General features: G+C 65.7%; 1 protein-coding gene across 9 annotated transcripts; it reads right to left on the bottom strand.

Moving 5' to 3' along the window:
- Positions 1–7,242: 7,242 nt before the first annotated feature.
- SLC4A1 (solute carrier family 4 member 1 (Diego blood group)) lies at positions 7,243–21,728 on the bottom strand. 9 transcript variants are annotated; one of them, XR_011089939.1, is made up of 23 exons: positions 21,595–21,716; positions 18,987–19,064; positions 18,805–18,898; positions 17,693–17,762; positions 17,499–17,599; positions 16,550–16,623; positions 16,155–16,332; positions 15,938–16,073; positions 15,704–15,845; positions 15,352–15,424; positions 14,565–14,749; positions 13,485–13,692; positions 13,189–13,392; positions 12,863–13,011; positions 12,082–12,276; positions 11,579–11,746; positions 11,340–11,429; positions 11,007–11,173; positions 10,648–10,898; positions 10,370–10,539; positions 9,966–10,139; positions 8,360–9,159; positions 7,243–8,252 (listed from the first exon to the last, which is right to left on the bottom strand). XR_011089939.1 is itself a non-coding variant. In XM_068661015.1 (22 exons), exons 2-22 carry the CDS (start codon positions 19,002–19,004, stop codon positions 9,079–9,081), a joined length of 2,928 nt encoding a protein of 975 aa, XP_068517116.1. In that variant the 5' UTR covers positions 19,005–19,064; positions 21,595–21,716; the 3' UTR covers positions 7,243–9,078. The 9 variants fall into 9 exon arrangements, 5 of the variants coding, with proteins under 5 accessions (XP_068517116.1, XP_068517120.1, XP_068517117.1 ...); XR_011089937.1 differs by having other exon boundaries at positions 8,324–9,159; XR_011089936.1 differs by having other exon boundaries at positions 8,302–9,159.
- Positions 21,729–23,804: the final 2,076 nt, after the last annotated feature.

The raw sequence follows: 23,804 nt of genomic DNA on the forward strand, positions 1-23,804 counted from the left end.
GCAGAGCGAGACCCCACGCTAGGGACCCCCTGCGAGGGGGGGGGCGGCACGGGGTGCCCACCCGGGACCCCCCCCTCACCCCCAAAACCCACCCGCCCGCCCGCCCGCATCCCCCCCGGTTCTGCTCCCCGCACCCTGGATGCTGCCAGCGCTGTGAGATTTGGGGTGGGGGCGAGGATGGGGGATGGGGGGGGGTGTAGGGGTCGGCAGCACGGTGCCCCCATGGATGGGGGGGGGAAAAATGGGGTGGGGGTGTCCCCGAGGTGGGGCAGGGTCCAAGGGGGATCCCAAAAAAGCCTGAAGAAGGGGATCTGCAGGGAAAACGCATGCGCCCCCAGACCCAATAGGGCTCAGACCCCCCAAAGGAGGGGGGGGGGCAAAGGGAGTCCCCAAAAGGGGGGCTCAAAGGGAGGGAGCCCCCAAATGGGGGGTCCCGAAAGAAGGGGGCCCCAAAATGGGGATGCCTGAAGGGAGAAACAAGCAGATCCTATGAGACCCCCACATGGGGGGGGTCTTAATGTCCCTTTGGGGTGCTCTGGGGAAAGCCCCCCCGCACCTTTATGGTGGGGGGAGAGCAAAGCAGGGCCGGGGGAGCACTCTGATGGGGGGGGGGGACCCCCACAGATCCCAGGGGGGTCTCACAGATCACTGGGGGGGGGGGGGCAGCTGGGAGGCCTCAGTGGGGCACCCCAGAGCTGGGGGGGGAGCACACTGAGAGCCTGGGGGGATTTGGGGGGGGGGCTGAACCCCACGGGGGGGTCACAGGGGTGGAACCCCCGGGGGGAGGAAGCCTATTATGGGGGGGGGGGGGTGCAGGGCTTAGTAGCAGGCTGCAGGCCCTGCAGGATGGCAGCGGGGGGGTTAAAAAAAAAAAAAAAAAGAGGGGGGGTGGAGGATGAAAATAAGAAGGGGGGGGGTGAAAAGGGGGGGGGGTCACAACGCGGCGGCGCGGGGGGGCGGCGCCGGGGCACGGCTGGGTGGGATCGCGGCGGGGGCCGGAGGGGAGGGCGCGGGGCGGGGCGGGGGGGGGCGGTCGGAGCAAGGGGGGGGGGGAGGGAAAAGAAAGGGGGGGGGCAAGAGGAAGGGGGGGGGCTCACGGTGCGCGCGCACGGGGATCCCCGGGAGGGGGCGCGGGGTGGCCCCGGGGGGGAGGAGGAGGAGGAGGAGGAGGAGGAGGAAGGGGAGGGGGGGGGGCCGGGTCCCGGTGCCCGGGGGGGGGCCGGAGGAGGAGGAGGAGGAGGCGGGGGAGGAAGGGGCCGGGCCGGCGGGGGCGGGCAGCCCGCACATGCCCTGCGCAGCCCCGCGGCGGAGCCTCCTCCTCCTCCTCCTCCTCCTCCTCCTCCGGCAGGAACCGGGTGGGACCGCGGCGCCCCCCGGCCCCTCCAGCCTCCCTCCAGCCCCCCCCCTCCTCTCCTTTCCCCCCCCCCCCGGGCAGACAATGGGGGCTACCCCATCGCCCCCCCTTTTTTTTTTTTCCTCCCTCCCCCCTTATTATTATTATTTTTTTTTTCCTCTGCCCCCCCCCCTCCATCCCCTCCAGCCCCCCCCCCTCCCTTCCCCGCGGTTACCGGCAGCGGGGATGGGGGGGGATGGGGGGGTGAGGGGGGGGCTCGGGGCCGCTCCTCCGCCGCCCCCGCGGCGCACAATGGGCTCGGCGCCCTCCTCCCTGCGCAGCCCCGGGTTATAAAGCCGAGCCAAACCCCCCCCTCCCGGGGCTGCAGGCGGGCGGGGGGGGGGGGGGAACCGGGGAAAAAAAAAAAAAAAAAAGGGTAAGGGAGGGGGGAAAAAAAAAATAGGGAAAAAAAATAGAAGGGGGGGAGCAGCCCGAACCGCCGCAGCCCCAGCCCCGGAGCCGCTGGGGGAAGGAGAAGGAGCAGGAGGAGGAGGAGGAGGAAAGCGGGGGGGGGACAAGGGGGGGGCGGGGATGCCCGGTGGGGGCGGCCGGGCAGCTGCAGAGCCGAGGGCAGCGCGACCTCCCCGCGCCGACCCCCGGGGAGCGGCTCCTGCCCACCGCCAGCAGCAGCAGCAGCGGCCGCCCCCCCCCACCCCCCCCAACCGAGCCGCCCCCCCCCTCTCCTCCTCCTTCTTTCTTCCTCTCCCCCCCCCCCGCCGACCCCTCCTCGCCCGGCGGAGCCCAGAGCCCCCCCACCCACCCAGCGGGGGGCCGGAGCCCCGCTCCCGGTGCGGGGGGGGGGAAGAATGGGAAGAAAAGAAGGGGGGGGGAGAAAAAAAGAAAGGGGGAAAAAATGAAGGGGAGATGGGGGGAAAGGGGGAAATTAGGGGGAGATGGGGGCAAAAAAGGGGAAAAAAAAGGGGAAAAATGGGGGGAAAGGGGGAATGGGGGAAAAGGAGGAAAAAAGGGGAGAAGGGGGAGCAGGGGAGGAAAAAGGGGAAAAAGAGAGGGAAAAGGGAGAAAGGGAGGAAAAAAGGAAAAGGAGAGGGGAAAAAGGGGAATGGGAGGGAAAAAAAAAGAGAAAAAGGGAAAAAAAGGGGGAAGGAGGTTAAAAAAAGGAGAAAGGGGAGGAAAAAAGGGAAAAGAGGAGGGAAAAAAATGGGGAAAAAAAAAGGAAAAGGGAGGAAAAAAAAGGAAAAGGGAGGAAAAAAAAAGGAAAAGGGAGGAAAAAAAAAAAGGGGTAAGAAGAAGGGGAAAAGGGGGCAAAAAGAGCCGGGGGGGGCGGCGGAGGGGGGGGGAGCGGGCGAGCCCGGGCACGCAGCCGCCGGAGCGGGGCCGCAGCGGCCGGGCGGGACTCACCGGGGCCGGGGAAAAACAAGCGGGCAGCGCTGGAAGCCTGCCCCCGAGCTCCAGCTGCGGCAGCCGGGGAGGGAGGAGGGCGAGCGGGAAGGAGGGAGGGAGCGAGGAGGAGGAGAGGGAAGGCAGGGAAGGGAAGGGAAAAAAGGAGGAGGGGGGGGGCAGCGAGGCCGCCGAGCTCCGGGCGCCTTCCCCCCCTTGCGCCGAGCCCCAGCGCGGTGCCCCCCGACGGCGGAGCCGCTGCGGCCGGGGCCCGGCGGGGAGCGAGCGGCGGCCGCTTCCTGCCCGCGGGGGCCCCGGCGGAGAGCCCCGGCTCCATTTTCTTTCCCTTATGCTGTGCCCCCCCCCCCCTCGTCCTTTCCTCCCTTAGCACCGCCACCCGCCGCCCCCCCCCCTCGCGCAGAGCCTCGCCGCCCCCTCGGTTCGGGCTGGGGGAAGAGGGAAAGGGGGAAAAAGGGAAAGGGGGTCCCCGCTGCAAAAAGGGGGCCGGGGGGAGGAAGGGAGAGAGGGCGGCGGGTGTGGAGGGGGGGGGCCCCGGAGCCGCCATGCGAGGAGCGAGGGTCCCCGGAGGAGAAAAGGAGGCCCCCGGAGGAGAGCTGAGCCGAGGCGCCGCACGCGGAATAAAGCCCCCGAATGGTAAAAAAATAATAATAAAAAAAAATAATAAATAAATAGCGAAGTCCCCGATGGAAGGAAGGGAGAAAAAAGTCCCCGAAGGAAGGGAGGAGAGAAAGGCCCCGAATTAAAATAAAAATAAAAATAAAATCACCGAGAGGAAGGGTGAAAGCGCCGAGTGGAAGGGTAAAGTCGCCGAACGTAAAAAAATAAAATATAAAATGAAATGAAATGAAATGAAATGAAATGAAACGAAATCGCCCAACGTACAAAATAAAACCCCGACCGGCGGGGATGAGGTCCCCGGGTGAGAAAATGGAAGCGCCGCGTGAAAAACCGAAATAAATCCCCGCGCGGGGGAGAAATTAAAAATTACCCCAAATAAATAAATTCAGCCCCCCGAGTGTGTAAAAAAAAAAAATAATAATAATAAAAAAAAAAAAAAGCCAAATCCGCGAAGGGTTTCCGAGCACACCCCCCCCCTCCCCGGGGCGAGAACCGAGGAGCGCGGGGTCCCCCCCGGCCGGGCTCGGCTCGGGTCCCCCGGCGGGGCCGCGACGTGCGCGGGGGGCGCAAAAAAAAACCCTAAAACCCTGCAAAAAAAAGGCAAAAAGAGCCTGGAGGCGGACAGGAGAGGGGGTGTCCGCGTTCCATCGAGCCCCCCTCCCGGAGCTAGAGAGAGAGGGGAGGCGGCGGCGTGGGGTAAGCGAGGAGGAGAGGGAGAGGGGGGGGGGGGCGCACCCCGAGGCGCCTCCTCCGTGGAGCGGCCGCGGGGGCTCCGTCGGCGGCGGCTCGGGGCTCCGGGCACCTTACTGCGGGGGTTGGGGCCGGGGCTCGGCGGGGCTCGGCGGGGCTCGGGAGGGCCGGGGCGGGGAAGCGGCGCGGTTGAACGGAGGGCCAGCTCTCTGCAGCGCGGCTGGCCCCGGGCGTGGACGCGCTCCAGTCCCCGCAGAGAGCTCGCGCTTACCCCCGCCTCCATGGCGCTGCGTTTTGCTCCTTCCAATCAGCCGGGCTCTGCGCGCCGGGTCGCCGCCCGCCTCGCCTCCCCCCAAGCGAGAGAGAGGAGCGGCAGCAAAAAGCCGAGAGGGAGCTGCGGCCGAACCCCCCCCCCCCCCCCCTCGATGGCACACACATACACACACATCGCCCCCCCCCCCTCTGCTTTAACACCGCCCGGCCCCGTCGGTTTTCTCCCCCCCCCCCCCCCGTCGCTGCCGCTGCTGCTGCTTCTGCTGCTGCTTCGGGGAAGGAGAGAGAAAAAAAAAAAAAAAAAAAAAAAAAAAAAAAGGGGGGGTGGTGGGGGGTGGTGTGGAAGGGATGAGGAGGGGGGGTGTGGGGGGGGTGTGGGGGGGTGTTTTTTTTTTTTTTTTTTTTTATTGCTCTCTGCTTTTGCAACACTGGTGGCGAGGAAAGAGGAGGAGGAGGAGGAGGAAGAAGAAGGAGAGAGGAGGGAAAGGCGGGCGCGGGGGGGGGTGCGGGGGGGGGTTGGGGGGGGTGTGGGGGGGGAGGAAAAAAAAAAAAAAAAAAATCTCCTTACATGTGCAACAATCCTCGGCCGGCGTTTGCATAAGGGGGGGGGGCGGAATAAAAAAAAATAAAAAATAAATAAAAAGGTCGGGGGGAGTGCGGAAGGGGGGTGGGGGGGGGTTCAGGGGGGGTCGGCCGCCTCCCCCCACCCCCCTCCCCCCGGGGGGGGTCCCTCGGTGGGGCCGGGGAGGGCAGCGGCGGCGCCGAGCGCCCGGCCGGGACACGGGGCTCTCCCCGGCGGGGCGGGCGGGGGGCAGCGGCCTCGGCCTCCTCCTCCTCCTCCTCCTCCTCCTCCTTTCCTCTCCTCCTCCTCTTCTCTCTCCTCCTCCTCCTCCCCCCCCTCCCTTTTTTTTTTTTTTTTTTTTTTTTTTTTTTTTTTTTTTAATGCGATTTCCCCAACTCCACCTTTGTTGTGCTGGGCGTCATTCCCCGCAGCCAATCCCGGCCCCCCCCCGCGGCCCCCCCCCTCCCCGCCCCGCACCGCCCCGCACCGCGGCTGCACGGCCCCGGCCCCCCCCCTCCTCCTCCTCCTCCTCTTCCTCCTCCTCCTCCTCCTCCCCGCACCCCCCCCCCCCCCTCCGCAAAGCCCCGCGGCCGCCGCTGCGCGCCCCCGAGCTGCGCGCTCCCGACGGCACCTGCCGGCACCGGGGGGGGGGGGCGGGGATAGGCGGGAGGGGGGCTTATGGGGGGTGTGTAAGGGGGGGTCGGGGCCCCGCCGCCGCCGTCGGGGGTCGTGGGAACGGTGGCACCGGGGGTCGATGACCCCCCCCCCAGCCTTCCCTGGGGGCTTTCTGGGGTTGTGGGGGGGGGCACGGGGTGGCACATGGGGGTGTCACACGTGGGGGTGTCACACGTGGGGGTGTTACATGTGTGTGTCATACGTGTGTGTTAGGGGGGTGTCACACGGGGGTGTCACACGTGTGTGTATTACATGGGGTGTTCTGGGGTGTTACGGGGGGTGTCGTGTGTGTGTGTTATGGGGGGGTGTCATACGTGTGTGTTACATGTGTGTCACGGGGGTGCGTGTTATGGGGGTGTCACATGGGTGTGTTACACGTCTGTGTCACGTGCGTGTGTTGGGGGTGTTACATGGCGGTGTCATACGTGGGGGTGTCATACATGTGTGTTACATGTGTGTCGTGGGGGTGTGTTGCAGGGGTGTTACATGGGGGTGTTATGTGTGTGTTACATGTGTGTCGTGTGTGTTTATGGGGGTGTGTCATACATGTGTGTTATGGGGGTGTCATACGTGGGGGTGTCATACGTGTGTGTGTTATGTGTGTGTGTCACACGTGTGTGTTACAGGGGTGCACATGGGGGTGTCATCTGTGTGTGTTACAGGGGTGTATCATATGTGTGTGTTACATGTGTGTGTCATGTGTGTTTGTTATGGGGGTGTTACATGGGGGTGTCATACGTGTGTGTTACATGGGGGTGTTTGTGTGTGTTGTGTGTGTTGCATCTGTGTCATACATGTGTGTGTTATGGGGGTGTCACATGGGGGTGTCACACGTGTGTGTTACATGTGTGTCAGGGGGGTGTGTTACGGGGGTGTGTCACACATGTGTGTTACGGGGGTGTCACATGGGGTGTCATGTGTGTGTTACATGTGTGTGTCATGTGTGTTATGGGTTGTTACATGGGGGTGTCATACATGTGTGTTACATGGGGGTGTCATATGTGTATGTTACAGGGTGTTACACAGGGGTGTCATACGTGTGTGTGTTATGGGGTTGTTACATGGGGGTGTCATACACGTGTGTTACATGTCTGTGTCATACATGTGTGTGTTACAGGAGGTCACGGGGGTGTTACATGGGGGTGTCATGCAGGGGTCTTACATACCTGTGTCGTGTGTGTTACATGGGGGTGTCATACAGGGATGTGTTATGGGGGTGTTACATGGATGTCATACGGGGTGTTACATGTGTGTCACACGTGTGTGTTACAGGGGTGTTACATGTGTGTGTCATACGGGGGTGTGTTGTGGGGGTGTTACAGGGCTGTTACATGTGTGTGTCATACGTGTGTGTCATATATGTGTTATGGGGTGTTATGGGTGTGTGTGTCGTGTGTGTGTTACACGTGTGTGTGTGTGTGCCACACGTGGGAAGGGACCGCAGTACCTACAGCCGGGCAGGCCACACACACGCACGCTGAGGTTTTGACTCTTTAATATTTTATTTTTTAACCAACGTGCTCACCGGGAGCTTGCTGGGGCAGCACAGAGCCCCCCCCACCCCCCCACCCCCCCGACCAGGCCTCTTCCCCCAGCAGCCCCCCGGGACCCCCTGCCCTGCCCCGCTCCTGTTGCAGCACGGGGCCATTCCTAGTCCCATCCCTATTGCTACTTCTATAATTTCTATTTATTTTATTTTATTTTATTTTATTTTATTTTATTTTATTTTATTTTATTTTATTTTATTTTATTTTATCTTTTATTTCTATTCTATTCTATTCTATTCTATTCTATTCTATTCTATTCTATTCTATTCTATTCTATTCTATTCTATTCTATTCTATATATTTTATATAATTTATTCTATTTTCTATTATTCTCCTTTATATTACTCTATTTCACATTATTTATCCCATTTTATATTATCTTACATTATTTATCACTTGACCTTTACCAATAAAGTCTCACCAAGCTGCTGTGACGCCGCCTCCTCTTGGACCCAGCCCAGCCCCCGGGGCCCCCCCGCAGCCCCCAGCCCCAGGATCTGCCCCCCCCCCAGCCCCACTCCCCTTAAATTACCAAATTTTTTATTTTTCAGCTCACGGGCGGAAGGAAGGGGCCGGCCTCGGGTCCACAAGTCTTTATTAGAGCCGGGCACGGGGAGGGGGCACAATTGAGGGGGGGGCTGCGGGCACGAGCCCTGGGGGGGGGCACGAGCCCGGCCCGGCCCTGAGCATCCCCAGGGGGCAAGGGGGCAACGGCGGCGCCCGGCCCCACCGGGCACACTCATGCACGATTACACACTTGTGCTCACACTCACGCTCATGCTTGTGCTATGCTCATGCTCTGCTCATGCTCACGCTCATGCTCACACTCACACTCGTGCTCTTGTTCACACTCACAATCACGCTCATGCACTCACACTCATGTTCACACTCATGCTCACACTCACATGCTCACACTCACACTCGTTCACACTCATGCTCACACTCACATTTGCTCATGCTCACACTCACACCCAAATTCATGCTCACACATTATTACACACTCATGCTCACACTCACACTCGCTTATGGTCACACTCATGGTCACACTCATGGTCACGCTCACACTCACACTCACACTCACACTCACACTCACACCCTCACTCATGCTCATGCTCACACTCGCTCATGGTCACAGCTCACACTCACAATCACACTCACACTCACACTCACACTCACACCCTCACTCATGCTCATGCTCACACTCACACCCTCACTCATGCTCATGCTCACGCTCACACTCACACTCACGCTCACACTCACACTCACACTCACATTCACACTCATGCTCACACTCAGCCACAGCAGGAGCCGGGGCCAGACCACTGTGGGAACGATCCCTGCGGGACGGGGCAGGGCTGGGGGGGCACCCAGCGACCCCAGGCACCACCAGCACCACCCCTGCCCCCCCCCGCCGGCCGGTTCGTCCCCCAGCAGGGCACGAAATCAGCTCCTCGGCCGCTTCGACGCCTCGTCCCTCCTGTACACACGCACACGGGGCACACGCAGCCCTCCCAAATAAATTACAAACTCCCCCAGGCACTAGCATCAAATATACAGATCACTCCTCGCAGCTGCTTTTTTTTCTTTTTTTGGTCCTAGTTTTAAGTGCTTTTTGCATCTTTTTTTTTTTTCTTTTTTTTTTCTTTTTTTTCAAGATTTCCTTTTGTTCTGAGCAAGCCCTACCTGCAGAAGCGTCAGCATTATTATTACTATTTTTTTTTTCTGTGGTTTTTTTTTTGTTTTTTCCCATGATTGCCTCCATCGCAAACATCTCCCCCCTTTGCTGGGCTATTTACATCCCTGCCCCCGGGGGGGGGGGCCGGTGGGAGCGGGGTGCTCCCGCTGCAGAAAAGGGCAGAGAAAGGGAGGAAAACGGCTCAAAAACGGCTCCACGGGGTGAAAGCGGCGTCCCCGGGGGGGGGCGGCGGATCTACAGGCTGGGGGGGGGGCAGAACGAGCCCTTAGCTGGGCATCTGCACCTCGTCGTACACGTCCTGGCCCTCCGCCTCCTCGAAGGTCACCACCGCATCGTCCGCGTCCAGCTGGGGGAGGGACGGGGCGTCAGGGGGGGCGGCGTGGGGGGGTGGGATGGGGATGGGATGGGGATGGGATGGGGATGGGGATGGGGATGGGGATGGGGATGGGGATGGGATGGGATGGGATGGGATGGGATGGGATGGGGATGGGGATGGGATGGGGATGGGGATGGGATGGGATGGGGTGGGGATGGGGATGGGATGGGGATGGGGATGGGATGGGATGGGATGGGATGGGATGGGATGGGGATGGGGATGGGATGGGGATGGGGATGGGATGGGGATGGGATGGGGATGGGGATGGGGATGGGGATGGGATGGGATGGGGATGGGGATGGGATGGAGATGGGATGGGGATGGGGATGGGGATGGGGATGGGGATGGGATGGGGATGGGATGGGATGGGGATGGGATGGGGATGGGATGGAGATGGGATGGGGATGGGGATGGGATGGGGATGGGGATGGGGTGGGGTGGGGTGGGGATGGGATGGGGATGACAATGAGGATGATGATGGGGACAGGTAGGTGGATGGGATGGGGATTGGGATGGTGACAGGGACAGGGATGAGGATGGGGACGGGCACAAGGACAGGGAGATGGATGGGGATGGGAATGAGGAGTAGGGTGGGATTTGGGATGGGGACAGGGACAAGGATGAGACCAGGGATGGGGACAGGGACAGTGATAGGGGCGCAGAGAGGGATGGGGATGGGACAGGGATGGGGATGGAGATAGGGACGGCACGGGGACGGGGACGGGGACGGGGATGGGGTTGCGGATGGGGACCCATCCCGTGCCGGGGCTACGTACACATTTGAGCTCGATCTCGCGGAAGATGCGGGGCAGCAGGAAGCGGCGCAGCGGCACGGTGAGGATGAGGACGAAGGGCAGCGCCAGCGAGGCCGGGCTGGCCTTCACCCCCCACAGCAGCGCCAGCACCAGGATCTGGGTGAGGGTGAAGAGGTGCATCCGCCACGTCTTCACCTGCGGGGGGACAAAAGGGGTCAGGACAATGGGGACAAAACGGGGTCGGGGTGGTAGGGACAGCATCCAGCACCCATCCCGGGGGGGTGGGTAATGGGAGAGGGGGGGGGCAGGACTGATGATCCGGCGTGAATAGGCAGAGGAGGCTTTTTGGGGAGCCCCAACCGACAGCAGGACCAGCTCGGGGTGCCCCCAAACCCCCCCCCCCAGGTGACCCGGGGCTCGCTCACCCGGGTGACGTAGGCTTCCTTGGGGTGGTACTTGGGGGGCATCAGCAGGAGCAGGATGCGGTCGAAGAGCTGGATGCCGAAGAGCGAGGTGACCCCCATGTAGAGGAAGATGCCGAAGAGGACGGCCAGCGGGATGTACTTCAGGATGGGCTCCATCAGGATGGAGACCCCTGGGGGGGGGGGAACGGACACGGCGCGGTCAGGGACCACCGCAGCGGCACAGGACGGCGGGATTGGGGGGGGGGTCTCCTCTCCCCGTGCCCCCCTCCCGCGCTCACCGATCAGCACGGCCACCAGCAGGCCGCTGATGCGCTGCTCCTTGACCTCCAGGATTTGGGGTTTCTCGCCCCCCGAGGTTTTGCTCATGACGGTGAGCGCGTTGGCGTGCGTGATGGTGCGCACGGTGGTGGCGCTGAGCCACGGCATCCCGAAAAGCGCCGCCACGCCGCCCATGGCCACGATCAGCAGCAGGTCCAGGTGGAAGCCCGAGCCCTTCACCAGCTTCCTCTCGGGTTTGCTGACGATCAGCCTGCGAGGACGGAGGGGACGCGTTGGGTCGGGGAGGTCCCCCCCCCCGGAGCAGGTCCCCTCCGTCCCCACCCCGCCATCCAGCCCCCCTTTTCCCCCTCGCCCTCACGTGGTGATCTGCGTCTCGAGGAAGATGAGGATGAAGACCAGCAGGGCGGGCACCACGGAGGCGAACATCATCCAGATGGGGAAGGAGTTGTTCTTCCCCATGGGGTTGATAAACCAGCCCCGGGCCGTCGAGTTGGTCACCTCCAGCCCCTTGGGGACCTTCAGTTTCTGCACGGGACCACAGACGGGGGGTGAGCGGCGGGGGGCTCGGGGCACCCCACGGGCACCCAGGAGTCCTCGGTGCCCCCCTGCTTGCACCCTGGGGTCCGCCCCGCTCCCCCCTGCCCACCCAGCTCCGTGTCCCCTTGTTGGGGGATCCTGTCCCCCCCCGGACCTGCGTGTAGGTGTCCTTGACGAAGAAGTCAGCCAGCGCCATGATGAAGATGGAGATGGGCACCCCGAAATCCCCGATCAGGCGCCGGACCTGCGGGGACACCGTGCCCACGGTGAGCCCACCCATACGCTCCCCATCCCCACCCGAGGGTCCCCCCGTGTGTGTGTGTGTGTTTGTGGGGGTGGCGATGCCGTGCCCCCTGTGTCCCCCCCCCAGCCCTGCAGCCCCCCCGTGCCCACCTTGCCGGGCAGGAAGGCGCTGTTCTTGAACTTGCGGAGGAAGAGGGCGAGGAAGAAGGTGCCGGCCATCAGGACGAGGGACAGCAGAGCCGTGTTGGGCTCGGCCACGTTGGGGGAGACGACGGCCTGCACGTTGTACACCCGCTGCAGGGGGTGCGCCTTGAAGATCTGGGCGGGGGAAAAAGGGTCAGGGATGGGCAGGGGATGGGGCAGCACCCGAGGTGTCCCCGTGGGCACCCAGGGTGTCACCATCCCACTGCCACCAACTGCAAGGGGAGGGTCTGAGCTGGGGGATGGGGGCGAAAATAGGGGGTCCCCAGCAGCTCCTGGGTGAGGGGCGCCTGCCCCAAACCCAAACTGTGGGGAGGATGGGGTGGGAAGGTGCTGGGTGAGGGGAGAAAACGCTGCGGGGACGGCTCCGTCCCTGCTGCAGCCTGCGGGGACACAGGGTGAAGACCCCACCCCGCAGCCCCCTCCCCGCTCACGGCCCCCACGCCCCTCACCGTGATGAGCTTGACGAAGGTCTCGTAGATGAAGATGAGGGAGATGAGGAAGGAGAAGATCTCCTGGGTGTAGCGGGACAGGTAGCGCACCAGGAAGCTGCCCTCGCAGGCCACCACCACCAGCACCAGCAGGATGAGCCAGAAGCCGATCCACACCCGTCCCACGATGTACTCCAAGCCCTGGCCCTCGCAGAACTGGGCACGGGGGACACGGCCCCGTCAGCCCCCTGTGCCCCCCCTGGCACCACGGGGCTCTGTGGTGGTCCCGCATCCCCTGGGGTAGCGGTACCCAGGGGGGTCACCCGCTTGGCTGCACCCAAATGGCATCACCGGCACGGTGTCACCCGTGTGGTGTCACCTGCGTGGTGTCACCCGTGTGGCATCCCCCTATGTGGCACCATTCATGCGGGATGGCCCAGGTGGCATCCCAAAAGTGCCACCCCCTACGTGCCATCAGCCCCATGGCACCCCCCTCACGGCACCCCCCACGGAGCATCCCCCATGTCACCTCACCCACGAGGCACCATCCGTGTGGCATCACCCCCGTGCCACCCCAAAAAGCACCACCCCTGATGTGGCATCACCCCTGTGCCATCCCAAAAAGCACCACCCCTGATGTGGCATCACCCTGTGCCATCCCAAAAGCGCCATCCCTTAGGTGGTGTCACCTTGTGCCATCCCCCAGGTGCCACCCCCTGGTGCAGCACCCTGGGGCGCATGGGGACACCGCGAGTGTGACGGGGGGCAGAGGGGGTGCCCGCGGGCGGGGGGCAGCACCCACCGAGAAGAAAGCTTCCTCGAAGACCAGCAGGGGCCCCGAGAAGCCGACGACGAGCAGGGGCTGGGCGCTGAGGATGCTGAAGAGGACGCACTGCACGCAGGTGGAGATGAGCAGCTCCGACACCCCCATCATGCCCTTGGTCTTCTCACCTGGGGGGGACAGAGCCGGTTGGTTCCCGGGGGGGGGGGGACACAGCGCCGTGTGCCCCCATCCCACACCCCTTAACGCCCCGTGCAGAGCCCCTTGGGGACGGCGCTGCAGGCGGTGGCACCTCGTGCACCCGACCGGGGGCTGTCCCCGTCCCCACGTGCGTCCCCCCCCCTTACCCAGCAAGCCTCCGAAGGTGACAGCGGGGGACAGCGCCGCGAAGTAGATGAAGATGACGGCGGCCAAGCACTGGGGGCTGAGGGCGTCCTTGATGTCGCTGAGATATTTGGGGTAGCGGCGGCGGATGTCCCGCACCAGCCCCCCGAAGGGGCGCCCCGTCCTGCGCAGGGGGTCGTCGTCCTCCGGCTCCTCGCTCTTGGTCCCTGGGGACACACAGACAGGGGCGTCCCGCCAGCTGTGGGGACAGGACCCAGGGGACCCAGTGGGGATGTTTTGGGGTGTCCCCAGGACTTACACGTCTCCTTGAGGAAGTCCTCGGGGGCCTTCCCGGGGTGCTGGTAGCGGCGGCGGAGCAGCTGGCGCTGCAGCGGCACCAGGCTGCGCAGGTGCTGCTCGCTGGGGGTCTCGGTGGGGGGCAGCACGATGCTGGCCTCCAGGAAATCCTCCACCCCCCGCAGCAGGTCCTGGCGGCTCTCGGCCAGGTAGGCGTCGCGGCGGAAAACCTGCGGGGACGGCCGGGGATGGGGGTCGGCCGCCCCCGCAGCCCCCGTGGGGACGGGGCACCGTGGGGACGCAGGGGGGCGCGGGGATGGGGGCGCACGGGGGGCTGGGGACACGGGGCACAGGGCCACGGGGGCACAGGGACAGAGTGGGATGGGGACAGGGGACACTGGGGCCATGGGGGCTTGAGGGCACTGGGCACGGGGACCTGAGAACGTGGGGACACGGGAACCTGGGGACATGGGGACATGGTAGGATGGGGACACAGTGGGATGGGGACAGGGGACACTGGGGCCACAAGGACCTGGGACACTGGGGACACAGGGACCTGGGGACATGGGGACACAGTGGGATGGGGACATGGGACACTGGAGGATGGGGACTTGAAGGCACTGGGGCCGTGGGGACCTGGGGATGTGGGGACACAGGAGCCTGGGGACATGGGGGGTGGAGTCATGGGGTGATGGGGATGTGGAGGGATGGGGGGGTGTGGGGGGGACATGGGGATGTTGGGGGGACATGGGGCTATAGAAGCACACAGGGACAGGGGATGTGCTCGCTGGGACAGACGGGAATGGGGACACAAGGGCATGGGGCCACGGGACCATGGGGACATAGCAATATGGGGACATGGCAATATGGGGACATGGGGGACATGGGGCCACAGGTCCTTGCACACATGGGAACGGGCAGATAATGGGGGCATGGGGCCACCGGGGCACAGCGACATGGGACAGAGGTGCACGGGGACATGGGGCATATAGGGACAGGGCTGCATGGGGACATGGAGACAGAGAGGGACGTGGTGGGGGGTGACAAGCCCTGCTTGGGGACCCTGGGGAGCTCGGGGTGGCGGTGGGGGGGGGGGGCGTACCCTCTCGGCCATCATGGTGGCGATGGTGCGGCCGATCTCGTGGTAGCTGACGTGGGGGCTGTCGGGGCCCAGCACCACGAGGAGGAAGCGCACGGGCAGGGGCACGTTGAGGACGGCGTCCATTGTCACCGCGTCCCGCAGGCGCACGAAGGCCAGCGTCGGCTGCTCCAGGAAGGCTGCGCAGCCTGGGGGGGGGGAAGGGATGGGGTCAGGGAGGGTCCTGGAACGGGGACGTGGGGCACAGGGAGACGGGGAAAGGAGCTTGGGGACGTGGGGACATGGGGATGTTGGGGTATGGGGACGTTGGGAAATGGGGACATGGGGGTGCAGGGACACAGTTACATGGAGGCACGGGGACACGGAGACACGGGGATGTGGGGGGGCAAAAGGGGTAGGACAGGGGGCAGAGACATGGGGACACAGGGACATGGACACAGAGACATGGGGACACAGGGACATGGGCACAGGGACATTGGGGCATAGGAACATGGGGTGACATAGGGACGTGAGTGGGGAACTGGGAACATGAGGACATGAGGATATGGGGACAGGGAGGCAGGGGAATGGGGGACAGGGTGACAGAGGGACAGAGGGACACGGGACGGTGAGCGGCGCTGAGCAGGAGGTGGCGAGGGCTGAGGATGAGGAGGGGGGGAGTAGAAAAAAGTGCAAGAAAAGCAGCAAGTGAGCAAGCAGCGAGGCAGACGGGGGCTGGCAACAAAGCCCCCCCCCACACCCCCTGGCCGCGGGGCTGACCCTGCACCCGCAGCACCCCCCGGGCACTCACCCACGAGGACCAGGGTGGCCTCGGCGTCCTCGGGGAGCTTCTCGGAGAGCTGGGGCCCGGGCTTGGTCCCGCTCTGTTTTGGGCAGGAGAATGGCAGCAGTCAGCTGGTGGCTGTCCCTTGTGCCCCAAGCCATCCCCTGAGTGTCCCCTGCGTGTCCCCTGCGTGTCCCCTGCGTGTCCTGCTCCATCCCTGCACACTCGGCTCCCTCACTGTGCACGCGTGCGTGCAAGAGTGCGCACACCAGAGCACGGCCACGTGGTGCCCACGGGTTCCTGTGGGTGCCCTCCCTGCAGCCTGAGCCCCCCCCTCAGCACCCCAGGACCCCCCCCCAGGACCCCCCACCCCACTCGCCTGCTCGGCCCCATCCAGCGCCCGCATCTCCAGGGCCTGGTGCTCCCGCAGCAGCGGCTGCTCCGTCTCCACCGGCACCGTGCCCGAGCGCTGCAGCTGCGCCGGGGGCAGCGTCCACACCGACTCGGCCTCGCTGGGGTGCCTGTGAGCATCCAGGGGACGGCGTGAGGTGGGACAACGCCCCCCCCCCCCCAAAAGCCCCCCTCCCACAGCCCTAAGGGTCCCCGGCCCTACTTGTGCTGCAGCAGCAGCGTCCTCAGGAGGTCCTCCCTGTCCTGCGGCTTGAGCTGCCCCTCGTAGATCATCTGGTCGATCAGCACGTGCGCCACGGCCGCCAGCGAGGTGGCCGCCACGTCGAGGAGCACGGCGCCTGCGGGGACACCACCGTCACCGCCCGACCACCCTGGGGGTCCCCACCTCCCCCCCCCCCATGCCCCGTCGGTGTCCCCACCTTTGGCGAGGGCGCGGTGCAGGTCCAGGAGGCTGCGGTAGGTCAGGAAGGAGACGTGGGGCTGGCCCCAGTCCCCGCTGGCCGTGAAGTTCTCCTCCAGCTGGAGCCAGTGGCCGGCCTCCATCCAGCACAGCTCCTTCTTGCTGTCCATGACCAGCTCGTGCAGCTCCGTGTAGACCTGCGGCCGCAGCCACGGGGGTGTCAGAGCCCCCCCCTCCCCCCCAAACCCCTCACCGGGGACCCCCGGGGGTCCCAAAGCTGCAGCAGTGCCACCCGCCGTGGATGGGACCCCCGGGTCCCGGTGTCACCAGGGTTTGGCACCACACCCTTGCAGCCCCTGCCCTCCCCGGGGGTGGGAATGAAGTGGGGGGGGGTCCCGGGGGCACGGCACCCACCTCATGGGTGTCCCACCGGGACACGAGCCGCCTGCTCCCCGCCGCCTCCAGGTCCACATCGGTCACCGACGGAGCTGCGAGCGGAGCCAGCGCCGTGTTAGCTGGTCCTGACCCCCCCTCCAGCCCCCCGGGGTCTGTCGGAGGCATCCCCCCCATCGCCCCCATCCCCAGCACGCAGCTGGGGGGTGCTGGATGTGTCCCCCTGTCACCTCTGCCCTGCTGGTGCCCCGCTGTCCCTGGGGACAGCGCCCGGTGCTGTCCCGCACCCCGGGGTGCACCAGGACGGGGACAGGGATGGTGACGGGGACAGTTTGTCCCCAGCCAGCACAACCCCAAGAGCGCAGCGTCCCCCGTCCCTGTCCCCTGCCTACCTGCACCCCCTCCGCGCTCCCCGTGCGTCCCTGCCCTATAAAGCCTGGGTGGGGGCGGCGGGCCGGCCCCACGCCCTGTGTGCACCGTAAACCCCGAAGCACTTTGCCTTTGCTGACAGTAAACACGGGTACAGCCCCCGGGGGGGCAGAACGTCCCTGTCCCCGCTGCGCCTGCTCTGGGGACCACCACGGTCCCCTGTATCCCCCACCAGGCCCCGGGGACACCGCGACGCCCGCATCCCGCTCTGCCAGGATGCCACCCGCACGCCAGCGGGGACGGGCGCGTGTCCCCACTGGTGTCCCCGAGGGCACGTGGGCACGCGCCGAGCTCGTCCTCGTCCCGGAGCTCGTCCTCGTCCCGGCCCGCTGCCACCGCCGAGCCGCCCAGCGCCAGCCGGCGTTCAGCCCCGAGTGGTTCTTGTCCTCACCCCAAACAAAGCCTTTATTTATCCTCAATCAGCGGGCGATTACGGGCAAGTGGCCGCGGTCACCCTGCGGCACGCCCCGACGCCCGGGTGACGGCCGCCTCGTGGGGCCGGGGGGGGGACACACACACACGCCGGGGCCGGGTCACTCACTCTGCCCTCCGCCACGGCGGCTGACCCGTCCCGGGGGGGCCCCGGCCGCGCGCCTCCTCCCGTCCAGGTCATAGGATCCCCGGTGGCTGGGCAAATACCGGCTGCAAAACACACACGGCGGGGACGGGCGGGTGAGCCCCGCGCGCCCGTGGGTGCCGGTGGCCTCCCGGGGCCGAGCCGCATTTGGGACTCACCGCAGGGGCGCCAGCTCCTCGCCTCTCGCCCTCCGCGTGGCCAAAGGGGGCCCGGTGCCGCCGCCGGCCCCTGCGCAGAACGGGCGGCAGCGTTACCTCGGGTGGGCGCGGGACGGGGACAGCCACCACCCCACCCCGTGGCCAACGTCACCACCCGGCGTCACCCCATGGAGGGGACCCTGGAGGGCTGGGGACACCGAGACCTTTGGGATGCACAGCGGCAGCCGGTGGGGACCGGGGAGGAGCCACCCTGCTGCATCGAGCACAAAAACCTGGCTGCGGGCAAGGAAGAGGGGCAACGAGACCCCTCTGAACGCCCCTCGCCGCCCACCCAAGGACCTCGGTGTCCCCAGGCTTGGCCCTGTCTCCTGCACCCGCCGGCAACCTCCAGGGTTTCAGCAAGCCACGCTGGCACCCATGCAGTGCTGGTGCCCGTGCAACACGCCTGTGCAACGCCAGCACCCATGCAATGCTGGCACTCGTGCAACATTGGCACCCATGCAGCGCTGGTGCCCATGCAATGCACCCGTGCAACACTGCCCCCATGCAACTCCAGTGCCCATGCAACGCTGGCACCCATGCAACATCTGCACCCTTGCAACGCTGGTGCCCATGCAACACGCCTATGTCGTGCTGGCACCCATGCAACACTGCTGCCCATGCAATGCTGGCACCCTTGCCATGCACCTGTGCAACCCGAGTGCCCGTGCAACGCGCCCGCACAACGCTAACGCCCATGCCGTGATGGTGCTCATGCAATGCTGGTGCCCGTGCAACGCTGGCACCCGCAGAACCCCGTGCAACATGCGCCCTTGAACCTGCAGTGCCCACGCCGTGCCCCCTGCAGTGCCCACACCGTGCCAGCGCCCACAGGGTGCCGGTCCCCGCGCAGCCCAGGTGCCCGTGCAGCAGCACCTCTCGTGCAACGCCCGTCCGTGCAACGCTGCCACCTCTGCAACGCTGGTGCCCATCCGACACCGGTGCCCATGCGGTGCCACCAGCCATGCAATGCCAGTGCCGGTCCCATCGCCCCTGCCCTGCTGGCCCCCACGTAGCCCCCCCGCCACCCCACGTGCCCCCAGCTCCCCCCTCCGCCCGTGGGTGCCACTCACTGCTCGTCTCCTCCAGCGACATCCTCGAGACCTTGATCCCCGGGTCCTCGTAGCCCTCGGGGTCCAGGTTTCTCCGCATCACCTCCTCGGCGTCCTGCGGGGCAGAGAGCGGTGGGGGGGGCTCAGTGGGGCTGGGGGGGTTGGGGGGCCGGGGCGCAGCAGCGGGGCCGGGGTCTCCCTACCTGGCCGGGCCCCTCCATGGCTCCGCGCTGCGTCCCAGCGGTCAGCCCGGCGGCGCATTAACGCCCGGGGCCGGCGCCCTGCGGGCGGTGCGGGGAGAGGAGACAGAGCGTTAGGGAGCGGAGATTGGGGCCCCCCCCGTGTCCGCTTCGGGAGGTGCTGGGGGCCGAGGGGGGGTCCCACGGGAGCCGGGCCCTGCCCTGCTGGTGGGAACCGATGGCAGAGCTCCGGCTGCTGCCCGCCGGGACGTGGCATCGCGCCCCCGCTCCCACCCGTGCCCACGCACGAGGGACGTCCCGTGAGTGGGGTCAGGGCCCCCGGGGGGGCTGTGAGCAGGGATTAGGGGCCCTGTGGGGCTGTGAGCGGGGGTCAGGGTCCCCGTGGGGCCGTGCGCGTGGGTTGGGACCCACAGCCCCTCACACGTGGGGCAGGTCCCGTGTGGATGCCTGCGTTTAGTGGGGACCCCAAATAGAGCCGGGGACGTGAGTGGGGGGCCCCACCCGTGGGCGAGGCCCCCCCTGGGGAGCCGTGCGCGTGGGCTGGGCTCCCCAAATCTTCACGCGTGGGGCGGGCCCCACAAGGACCCAGGGGCACACGTGGATCCCCACGCAGGGTTCGGGTCCTTTATGCCCCCCCACGTGTGGCTCCGGTCCCGCGTGGGTGCCCACACCCAGGTGGGGGGGTCCTGGAGGGCCCCACGCCCACGGGGGGGTGCAGCTCAGGTCCCACCCCGACCCACGCCCACGGGGGGGGTCCCGGCCCCCCCCCGCCACCCCAGGGGACACCCGCCAGGGGGCGCCCTTCCCCACGCGCGTGGGGCACCCCCAGCCCCGGGGCACCCCCCGGGAGCACCCCCCAACTCTTCCCCCCCCCCCCAACCCCAGGAGCTGCGTGGGGAGCTGGGGGGGTCCTGTCCCGGCCCCAGCACCCCCCACCCGTGGGGTACCCACGCAGGGGGACCCCCCACGCCCGCTGCTGCCCCAGCGCAGGGACCCCTCGTGGGGGGGGGCGGGAGGTTGGGGGGGGTCAAGGTCAAGGTGGGGGGGTGGGGTGGGGACAGCGGGCCCCCCAGCTCTCACCAGGGTGACGCAGGACCTCGCTCCCAGGCTGGCAGCAGCGGGGACCCCAATGGGGACACGGGGACACCGGCAGGGTCACAGGGATCCCGATGGGGACTCAGGAGCCCCGGGGGGGGATCGGGGGGGGACGGGACGGGACACACACGGAGGAGCCACCGTGGGGCTGTGGGAGCCACCCGTGGGGACACGGGAGCGGTGACGGGGTCACGGGAACCATGGCTGGCTCCGGACCCGGCCTCCTCCTTCCTGCCCCGCCTGGCCCCGCTTTGGCAGCGGCCCTGGCCCCCCAGGCCAGCCCTGGTCCCCGGTCCCCGGTCCCCGGCCCCACTGCCCCCCCCCAGCCCCACTGCGGCCCCGACGCCTCTTGCGTCAGCCCCGCTGCGCCCCACTGATAATGCGGCTCCGGCCCCCGCCCCGCTCCCCCCCGCTGCCCCCCTGCTCCTGCGCATGGCCCCCAGGGGCCAGGCAGCGCCCCGAGACCGGGGTGAGGGGCTGGGGGGTGCGGGGCAGCCTGGTCACCCCCCCCCGGGGGTCTGCACCTGCTGTGGGGTGCTTGGCAAGGAGGCAACCCGTGTCTCCTGCTTGGGTGTGCAATGGGGATCCCATATATCCTATATGGGTGTGCAATGGGGAACCCATACATCCTATATGGGTGTGCAATGGGGAACCCATATATCCTATATGGGTGTGCAAAAGGGAGCCCATACATCCTATATGGGTGTGCAATGGGGATCCCATACATCCTATATGGGTGTGCAAAAGGGAGCCCATACATCCTATATGGGTGTGCAATGGGGATCCCATATATCCTTCATGGGTGTGCAATGGGGAACCCATACATCCTATATGGGTGTGCAATGGGGAACCCATATATCCTATATGGTTGTGCAATGGGGAGCCCATACATCCTATATGGTTGTGCAATGGGGAGCCCATATATCCTGCATGGGTGTGCAATGGGACCCCCATACCTCCTGCATGGGTGTGCAACGGGGTGCGCACACCTCAACCACGAGCACTCGTGCTGGGTACAGCCCCCTACACCCCACACCCTGTGCTCAGCACCAGGCACCCCATTGCACGCTGCAGAGCCCAAATCCACCACCCCACAGAGCTGGCGTGCCCAGCACGGAGCCCGAACCTCCTGAAGGACATCCCATACTGGTGCCCAAACCACAGCTCCCAGTGCACGCACCCCATGCACCCAGCACGGCACCCATACCTCCTGAAGGACACCCTGTGCACCCCATTATGGTGCCCACACCCTAATCCCCAAATCACTCCCCCCACGCACCCAACGAGGCCCCCATAGGACCTGAAGCACAAACCCCACGCACCCACCGCAGCGCGGGACCGAGGGACCCCACACCCCCCCCCACCCCAGTGCCAAACCCTCCCGACCCTACCCGCACCCTACAGGGCCGTATACCCCCAGGTGGGCACCCTTGGGTGCTCCCACCCGCCCCATCCCCACCACCCCCTTACATCCAGGGACCCCGCGGTGCCCCCCACCCCGAGACCCCACACCGACCTTTGGGGTGGCTCGGGGACGCCGCTGCCGTCGCCGCCAGCCCCCGGCTCTACGGTGGAAGAGCCGCGCGCCACCGGGGCAGGCACCCAAATGCCCTGAGTCACGCTCACCTCCTAATCTGCCCCCCACCGCTGCCCCCCCCGGCTCGCCCGGCCCCCCCCGGCCCCGTAAACAAGGTTATCGGGGTGCAACATCTTGCGCCTCGGCGGCTGCGCCCGGCCCCAACCCGCGGTGCTGCCCCACGCTGCACGGCCCCGCTCCGGCCACCCCGCAATCCCACAGCTGCTATCGGGGTTTTGGGTCCGGGTTTCCCTTGGGGAATCCCCGGGAATCCTCTCCCCTCCTTGGGCTTGGGGTTTTCTCTTTTTTTATTTTTTTTTTTAATTTTATTTAAAAAAAAAAATGGGGTTCCCCCAGGCTGGGGAGGCACGAGGTGCTGCGGGGCCCACGGGTGGTAGGGGGTGCGCCCATCATGGGGTGTCCTGGAGGCTGGGTGCACCCTGTGTGTGTGTATGCACGCCTGTGTGTGCACGCTCGTGTGCGTGCAAACGGGTGCACGGGGCTGTGTGTGCACGCACGAACCTTTGCACTCGTGTGTGCACATGCACAAAGGTGTGCACGCACCTGTGCATGAGCGCATGAATGCGGGCAGGTTTCCAAGTGCCCGTGTGCGTGCACGTGGAAAGTGCAGGTGTGAATGCACGCATGTGCACACGTACACGTGTGTGCATGCACACGTGTGTGTGCACGCATGCGTGGGGCTGCACGCTGCCAGACCAGGCTGCTCCTGCACGCAGGGTGCAGGGAAGGGGAGAAAGGTGAGCCGGGCGCACCTTGCACGCGCACACGCACGTGAGCACACGCATGCACACACTGGTGCACACGCATGCACACTCATGCACACGCATGCACACGCATGCACACGCTCATGCCAGCTTGGGGACCCTCGCAGGGCCATGGGGACGGCACCCGGGGGGCTGGTGGCCCTGTTGGGCTCGGTGCCGGGAGGGGCGCAGCCTGGGTGCGCTGATAACAGCCCCCGCCTTATCAGGGTGACACCGAGGGTTCCCCCCCCCTTCCCCCCCCCGCAGGTTTTGGGGTCCCAGGAACCCCACCGGGAGCTCTGTGGGGGATGAGGAGTGCGTGCCCCCCCCCCCGGGGGTGTCTGGGGGGGGCACATCCCCAGGGACACCCCCTTGGGGTGACGCTGATTTATCTGGGTGCTTTTTTTTTTTTTTTTTTTTTTGGGGGGGGGAATGGGTGCAGCACCCCCCTTTGCTTTCCCTGTTGTACCCCTGGGGAAACTGAGGCAAGGGGCAAAGGGAGGGGGCAAGGGGGTGTCCCCCCCCCCTTACTGCCCATTTGGGGGTGGGGCAAGTGGGGAGGGTGATGATTGGGGGGGGGTGAAGTTCGTGGGGTGGTTTGGGGGGGGGGATGTTTGTGGGGTGGTGACTCTTATGGGGTGGGGCATGGGAGGGGGTGTTCATGAGGGGGGGGATGCTCGTGGGGGGGTGAATATTATGGGGGGGGAGCATAATGGGGGGGTCATCACGGGGGCAGAGCATCATGATGGGGGTGAGAATGATGGGGGGGCATCGCTGGGGGGTGAGCACCATCAAGGGGGGGGGCAGCATGGGGGGGGGGCACGTTCATGGCAGGGCATGGTTGGGGGGGGGATGCTTAATTGGGGGGGTGCTCATGGGGGGGATACTTATGGGGGGTGCTCGTGGGGGTGCTCATGGGGGATGCTCGGGGGGGGGGATCCTTATGGGAGGGGGATGCTCAGGGGGGAGATGCTCTTGGGGGGGTGCTCATGGGGGGGGATAGTCATGGGGGGGTGCTTAATTGGGGGTGATGATCATGGGGGGGTATGCTTATGGGGGGTGCTCGTGGGGGGGGGATGCTTAATTGGGGGTGATGATCACGGGGGGGGATGCTTATGGGGGGTGTTCATGGGAGAGATGCTCTTGGGGGGGGGGGGATGCTTAATTGGGGAGGATGCTCATGGGGGGGGGATGCTCCTGGGGGGGGCGATGCAGACGAGGTGGTGCCCCCCCCCCCCCCCATAAACCCCCCCATTCCCCCCCTTCCTTCCCCCCAATCCCCACGGGGGCTGATTTCGGGAAGGCCCCATCCTGGCTGGCGGGGTTGCGGGGGGGGTGGGTGGGAAAAAGATAGGGGGGGGGGTGTCAGGAGAGAGGGGGGGGGGG

The sequence above is a fragment of the Anas acuta genome, chromosome 25 (genome assembly GCF_963932015.1).
Source record: "Anas acuta chromosome 25, bAnaAcu1.1, whole genome shotgun sequence".
In the NCBI taxonomy this organism is placed as follows: Eukaryota; Metazoa; Chordata; class Aves; order Anseriformes; family Anatidae; genus Anas; species Anas acuta.

Coding starts and splice junctions, on each gene's coding strand:
- SLC4A1 (XM_068661015.1), bottom strand. Junction 17,763..18,804: donor GTCGCTGGAGGAGACGAGCA/GTGAGTGGCACC, acceptor CGTTCTGCGCAG/GGGCCGGCGGCGGCACCGGG. Junction 10,140..10,369: donor AGGAAGCCTACGTCACCCGG/GTGAGCGAGCCC, acceptor GTCCCCCCGCAG/GTGAAGACGTGGCGGATGCA.